The sequence below is a fragment of the Cynoglossus semilaevis genome, chromosome 3 (genome assembly GCF_000523025.1).
Source record: "Cynoglossus semilaevis isolate Cse_v1.0 chromosome 3, Cse_v1.0, whole genome shotgun sequence".
Classification (NCBI taxonomy): Eukaryota; Metazoa; Chordata; class Actinopteri; order Pleuronectiformes; family Cynoglossidae; genus Cynoglossus; species Cynoglossus semilaevis.
This window is the reverse complement of record NC_024309.1, coordinates 1,789,826-1,797,325: the sequence shown is the minus strand read 5'-3', so window position 1 is coordinate 1,797,325 and position 7,500 is coordinate 1,789,826. Positions and strand designations below refer to the sequence as shown.

Sequence of the window (7,500 nt, the reverse complement as noted above, 5' to 3'; positions counted from 1 at the left end):
CTTGGACTGGAGGACGGTCACATCCGATACGGTCAGCTGACTTCGTCTTCGCATCGCGAGAACAACCCGGCCGACGCTGGACGCCTTAACATCATCCCTAATGTGTGAGTAATAACATGTTATTTAAAAAAACAAACCACTGTCAATTTATATTTATCCATGTATTTGTCCTCCTAGTCAGGTAATGGAGCCTGGATGGAGTCCTTTACCTACAGATGTCCAGCCATATTTTCAAGTGGACTTCCTGGAGCCCATGTGGGTGTCAGGCGTGTCTACCCAGGGCAGTGAAAGGATGTGGGGTTACCTTACCAAGTACCGCCTGGCCTTTGCGCTGCACAGTGGCCACTTTTCAGATTACAGTGACAAGCCTGGTGGGCCTGCTAAGGTGTGTGTGTGTGTGGTTGTGTCCAAAAAAAGTAATTAAATATCATAAATACAATTCTGCTTCAGGTTGAAAACTTCTCATTTGCGATGTAGGTGTTTGAGGTGCGGATGGTCGGGAGAAACCCTGTGACCAGATGGCTTGATAGGCTGGTCAGAGCTCGCTACCTGCGCATCATCCCGGTGGAGTTCAGACACACCTTCTATTTGCGAGTTGAGATCCTAGGTTGCAGAGGAGGTAAAGAATCCAACGGAACTAAATGTGTGGTTTTCACACAGGTTATACCGGAGCAAAAAAATATTCTGGCCTCTCATTGTGCCCTAAGACTGATCAAGTATCCTCACTTCTGCCATAGATGAGCTGGTGACCCCCAGCAGTGTGACGCCATCGCCCTCTGCTGGACGTACAGTGACGGTGCAGCGCTGTAAGCCGGGCCAGTTTGCATGTCTGCACAGTGACCAGTGCGTCTCAGCGTCCGTGGTTTGTGACGGTCAGGCAGACTGCAAGGACCGCACAGATGAAACCAACTGCGGTGAGAATTCATTTTAGTCATGTTCTCCTCAAAAACACAAACTAGACATTCCTATTTTTTCAGGATTTTATTTCCAATGACATCTTAGAACAGGCAAACCTGGCTGACTCGCGGGCCACAATCGGTCCTAAAATTTGTCGGGGGGCCGCGTCAGGAGCAGATAGGTGTAGCGTTGAACCTATGAACTAAAACAAACGACATGTAAAAGTCATAGCTAAAATGCTAAAATGCTTTTTGTACGACATCTATTGGAGAAATGCGGGCATTGCAGGGAAAAAGCAGAAATATAATGATAATAGAAATTAATAACCCGCCAAAATAATAAGTTTGGTGGGCCGGATTAAAAAGCCAAATGGGCCACATACGGCCCCCGGGCCATAGTTTGCCCATGTGTATCTTAGATAAACGAGTCACTGCCACAAACAGGGGAACGTCTTGTTCCTTCATTCCGGCATATGGCGTTAAAACTTTGCCAACTAGTTCGCACCGGAACTAGTTGGCGAGTGGAGCGGACAAATACATTACCAGCACGCGCTATAAGCTGAAGTTTTTGGTTTTTTTTTTCGGAACTTTTTGTCCTTCTCTATGGCTTCCTAGAGTAAGACAGACTTTTGTGATGATTTTATATCCGACATTATGACGTTACCACCATGTTAGTGCGTTCTGACCCATGGCGAAAAACAAGTTAAATCACACCATAGTTATAGAACAGACTCTTTGTACTTAAAAGTGTACATTTCTGCCTGATTTTTTTTTCTCCCAGGCACAGTTCCAACAAGAGGATTTCCAGGCCTGCATAACCAGACCAGTTCTGCTGGGAGACCAGGTTTTCTTAGTGACAGTACGACGGGTGCTCCAGGCCTCCACACCACCAGGTCACAGCGTGGCAGCCCTGGAGTGGCCACAGCAGCAGCCACTGGTCAGCCCTGCTATATCATAACTAATTCACTTTTTATATCTTAGCATGTTACATTGATCTTGATATCGGACAACAAAACCTTCTATCATACACCACAGGCCAACCTGGACTGCACCCCAGCACGACCCTTATATCGGGGAGACCTGGATTACAATCCACAGAAGGTCCAGTACGGCATGCGTGTCCGAGCTGACTTATCGGTCATTTATTGTTCTCTGTTTACACCTGCCTTTTTTTTCTTACAGCTCAGTGGATCACTACAACTCCCTACGATGTTGGGCCACCCAGACCTCCCTGTGTGGAGGGCCAGTTTGCGTGCAGGTCATTTGGCTGTGTGGCCTCGTGGCTGGTGTGTGACGGCACACGGGACTGTTTGGACGGGTCAGATGAGGAGCTCTGTGGTATGCATTAAAACTATATTTAAAGTTTTGAAAAAGGGAACTTAGTCAGGCTTCAAATTTAGTTATTTCAATTGAGACTTTTTGTGATATAAATGACTTTATTCGAGTCAAACCAGCAAAAACCTGAAATTGTGTTTTCTCACGATGATTTTTTTGTATCTTTATGTTTATATCTGTATTTGTCTTCTTCAAAACAGTCTATGTAAAAAGAGTAGTAGAAACAGATTCTATCGCTCTCTGTTGGTTTGTGTGTTGTTGATGGTGTCTTATTGTGAATGCTGTATGATTTTATAATTTGGGTTGTTGTTTTTTTTTTTGGTTATTGATTTTTAGGCACCACTGCCAGACCAGCGGTGACTTCAAAACCTCCTGTGGTGCCCTCTCCATGTTCTTCTAAGCAGTTCCAGTGTGGCAGTGGGGAGTGCGTTCACCAGGAGCGCAGATGTGATCTGCAGAAAGACTGCCTCGATGGGTCGGATGAGAAGGACTGCGGTGGGTGGTGGTTTTATTTTTTTAAGTTATTAGGGATGGCTGGATCCATTACTCAGGATTGGTCTGATATTGGTCAAAATTTCAGGATTAGGCATCCTGAAAAAAACAAACAACGATAGCCAGTCTGATCTATTACCTTAGCCCAAATGCTTAGCTTAGTGTGATGTGACTCTCATCAACGGCAGCTGGAGGAGAAAAGAAGGTTCCGGATTGATATACTGTAGTTAATGTCAGATACTCCAAGTTGTATGTTTTTTTTTATGCCCATGTGTTTCCTCCTTAGTGGACTGCATCATGTCTCCGTGGACAGCCTGGAGTACATGCAGTGTGTCCTGTGGTCTGGGCTCCGTGTTTCGCCAGAGAGACATACTAAGGGAGGCGCTGCCCGGAGGAGCGTGCGGTGGAGCACAGTTTGACAGTCGATCCTGCTTCGCTCAAGCATGTCAAGGTTTGTCCCAAGGTTTGGCATCTTTCGGGCCTTTCCTCACGTCTCATTTTCCATTCACGTTACTCTCCTGCCACGTCTCGTAGTCGACGGTCAGTGGTCGAAGTGGTCAGAGTGGTCAGACTGCGATGTGAAGTGCGGAGGTGGAGTCAGGCACAGGAACCGAACCTGCTCCGCGCCCCCTCCCAAGAACGGTGGGCGAGACTGTGAGGGCATGATACGCCAGACTCAGACTTGCAACAGCCAGTCGTGCACCACAGATGTTGCCACTCAGACAGGTGATGTTAGACACATCCAAGTGTTGCATTCCTTATTAGAAAAGTTAGGTTCAATCTTTAATAAAAAAAAAATGTGTTTGTTCAGGTTGTGTCAATGGAATGGTGCTGGTGACCGAGAAGGACTGCCAGACCGGACGAGTTGAGCCCTGTCCTCCTCTCTGCTCTCACCTCAGCTTGACCTCTAACTGCACTGACAAATGCATTCTGGGTAGGAGAGTGGGCTGGTTGTTAAAATGATGTCAACTATTTTAAAAATATTGACCACATGACAGGTTGCCTTTCAACACGATTATATTGTTTCTTTTTGCGATGTTTAAATGGAGACATAACATTTTGAAACACACATATGCAGAGATATGAATATATACAGTGGAACCTCGGTTGTCGAACGCTTTCCTTTTCGAACAATTTGGTTCACGTAGGCAGCCAGTGATCGCTAAGTGACTTATCGTGCGTCAGTTTGCGCTTGGGATACACACGCTAGGAACTGTTTCAGTTCTTGAAAACCAAGGTTCCACTGTATTTCCATATGTACTGTACACATATACATACTGTACATATCTATTTTATAATGTTTCAATTAAATAATTTATAAAATATAAATATAATAAAAAAATATGGTTTTTGTATGTAAATAAATGTATGTGAAAATGTAGATGCATGACAATGACAAGTATAAACTATGCAAATGGAAAAAAAAGAGAAAATGAAAATGTTGCTAACCCGTCAAATAATATTCATATATATATATATATATGTATATATATATATATATATATGCTTATATATATATGCATATATATATATGAATATTATATATACATATACATATACACACACATATATAAATATATATACACATATATATACACACATATATATATATATATATTTATATATATATTATACAGATAAATTGCACAAGGCAGGAAAAATCTTTTATAATTCTGAGTCTCCGCTGTCTCGTCAGTGTCTATTGGAGTCGATGGGCGTGTGGATTTAGAGCAGTTTGTTCCCTCTTGGAATAAAATATCTAATAGATTGATTCTAATAACAGACCCGGCCTTCTGGAGCCTGCTGGCGTCTGTAGCACTGATGCTGCTGTGCCAAAATGACACTAAAGTAAACTGTACTTTCCACCACAGCCTGGTCAAATCATAAAAGTCATTATAGCCACATGTTGCTCACAAATTGCAAGATTAATAAAAATGACAGACTGGACTACAGCCCAGTCTGTCGTCTCGTGTACTCTCAAGTATTCGTTATCCTCCGCGTCGACCTTGTCAGCCATTATGGTGAATGGCAAAGTCCCGGCAGCCACTAATAGTTACTTAAGCTACGCCGTTATAATATAATAATATATGTATATTAATTATGACACATAATAATTATATGACTCTGTCTGTAGGTTGTCGATGTCCCTCAGGTTTGTACCTTCAGGATGGGAGATGTAAAAACTCCAGCCAATGTGTGTGTCACTGGGAGGGTCAAACACTGCAACCAGGACAGACTGTCAACAAGGACCAGTGTACCACATGGTAAAATATTGTGTTTGTTCTCTTCCCTGCACCTCCTGTACATCAGGCTAATCTAGTTAGCATGCAGCATATCCCATTCTATATCACAAACTTTAAAGGCTTACGTGTACCATTAGAACTGGCTGCATATAATCCTATGTTCTCCTGTGAGGAACTTAAGCATCTCAATGTTATGTGTGTCCCATCAATGCTAACATGGTCCGAGTGGACAGGGTGCAGATTTTAGCCTAGTAGCCGAGTTAACCAAATGTGTTTCTTATAGGCTTGGACTAAAATTTATAATTTTTTTCGTTCAATTGTGTTGATGTGTATTATTTACATCTAGTTACCGGGCCACGGATTCCTGGCCTGGTGGTGGCCCCCCGGGCCTTAGGTTTGAGGTCATTGCTGTATACAGTGCCATTTAAGGAAACAATATTAAATTTTATTTGCTATTTTATTTGTAATTAAAAGAAAAATAACTATCAACAATGCTTCACTAGTGTGTGCAGGGAAGGACAAGTGACCTGTGATAACTCCAGCTGTGTTGCCAGCTGTCAGTGGTCAGCCTGGTCATCCTGGTCGCCGTGTGATGTAACCTGCGGTTTAGGGTTACAGCATCGATACAGGTAGGAGTGGTTTTTTTTCTTCTGTTTTTTTTTATCTGTTTAGTTTTAGAGGATGGAACTGCAGAGTTTTAACGGACTTTATATCCTTAGGTCTCCAGTGAACCCACCCGGAGCTGTCAGAGTAGAGCCCTGTCTTGATGACTCCAGCGAGGTCCGCAGCTGCTCCAACCCCTGCCTTCCTGGTATTTCTCAAACATGACACATGACAAATTTCTAAAAAAGTATTTTATGCATGATAAAGGCTTCAATTACCCCACCCAACGCCCCTTTTTTTCCAACCCAATCCACATGACGGTACAGACAACAATCAGAAAGCACTCAAAAATATATTAAATCAAAAAAAATTTTTTAGCTCCCATACTTTTTTTTAGCAGGTCAACCTCCTATTGACTTGATCACATGACTACTGCTAACAATGACTTTCCCTGTCTGTTGTGCAGAGCTACCTGATGGAGTCTGGGGTAAATGGACCGCCTGGTCGGAATGCAGTAAGACATGTTTCAACTTTGTCGACGAGGTAGGGATCAGACAGCGGTTTCGCACCTGCAACCGCACAGTCGACAACCTCAACTACACGCACTCCGCCTGTGAGGGTCCCGGGGAGGAGCAGGAGCCTTGCAACACAGTCCAGTGTCCCGGTAGGAAAGAGTTCGATAGTCAATCATTCCTGTCCGGCCACATTAGAAATATTTTGATCAAAATTATCAAAGAAGTTAAAGAATTTAGGTTTCACTATAATAATAAATGAGACTTCTTGTAGTACCGACTAGTTCCACTAGGGATCGCTGTGCTCCTACTTATCTGGTTATTGCTTTGTGCTTCCAGTGAATGGTGGCTGGTCGTCTTGGTCACCTTGGTCTCAGTGTTCATCGGAGTGCGACTCCGGCGTTCAAAAAAGAGAGCGATTCTGCAGTTCACCCTCTCCACAGCATGGTGGCAGCAGCTGCCCTGGGCCTCATATACAGACAAGAGAATGCAACTCTCACCTCTGCTCAGGTACTGTTCTCCTTATCCACTATATATACTGGTATATATCAAGTTTTTTTGGTTTACCTCTGTGGTATTTATACTTTTCTGTACTTAGAAAAAAAATTTGAGCGTTGGATTATATTATATTTGCTTTCAGGTGTGTGTCCAGAAGGAATGATGTACTTGACAGCAGCAGAGTGCGAGGTTCACGGTGGCGCGTGTCCACGAGTGTGTTTGGACATGACCCCAGCAGACGTGCAGTGTGCCACAACCTGTTACGACGGCTGCTACTGCGCCCCGGGCTTCTACCTGCTGAATGGCAGCTGCGTGCCCCTGGCACGGTGTCCGTGTTACCATCAAGGGGAGACGCATCCAGCTGGTGCGACGCTGCAGGTCGATGCCTGCAATAACTGGTATTCACAGTATCTGAGCTTTCCATTAATAATATGCGGGTGATTGTGGAACACAACAGCTGATTAAATGTTATTTCTCTGTTGAAGTACATGCACTAATGGAGAGATGGAGTGTGGAGCAGCTCCGTGTCCTGGTTAGTACTGGTTTGATAACAATTTTTTTTTCTCACTCACTCACTTGTTGTCCTGGTTAGTACTGGTTTGATAACATTTTTTTTTTTTAATCTTTTACTTTTTCTCACTCACTCACTCGCCTTCTTTTTCAATGTGATTCGATTGAGTTTTTTTTTTCTTGAACTCTTTCCTCAGTGGACTGTGGCTGGAGCACTTGGACACAGTGGAGCGCCTGCTCTAGAACTTGTGACGTCGGTGTGAGAAGGAGGTACCGTTCTGGAACCGACCCTCCTCCAGCGTTTGGTGGGCAGCCTTGCAAAGGAGAGAGAGTGGGGATGGATACGTGCAGCATTGAGCCTTGCTTTGGTTTGTAAAGTTATTTTCAGTGTACTTGAAGTTTTGCAACCAC

General features: G+C 43.7%; 1 protein-coding gene across 1 annotated transcript in view; it reads left to right on the top strand.

The window, feature by feature from the left end:
• sspo (SCO-spondin) overlaps positions 1-7,500 on the top strand; it is a 69,444-nt gene that overhangs the window by 10,036 nt on the left and 51,908 nt on the right. Inside the window, 11 exon segments of the mRNA XM_025054676.1 lie at positions 1-104; positions 178-385; positions 478-619; positions 738-914; positions 2,079-2,234; positions 2,568-2,726; positions 3,010-3,174; positions 3,258-3,497; positions 6,036-6,233; positions 6,722-6,943; positions 7,278-7,457. The exon segment at positions 1-104 is cut by the window's left edge and continues 17 nt beyond it. Coding sequence (XP_024910444.1) covers positions 1-104; positions 178-385; positions 478-619; positions 738-914; positions 2,079-2,234; positions 2,568-2,726; positions 3,010-3,174; positions 3,258-3,497; positions 6,036-6,233; positions 6,722-6,943; positions 7,278-7,457 — 1,951 coding nt within the window.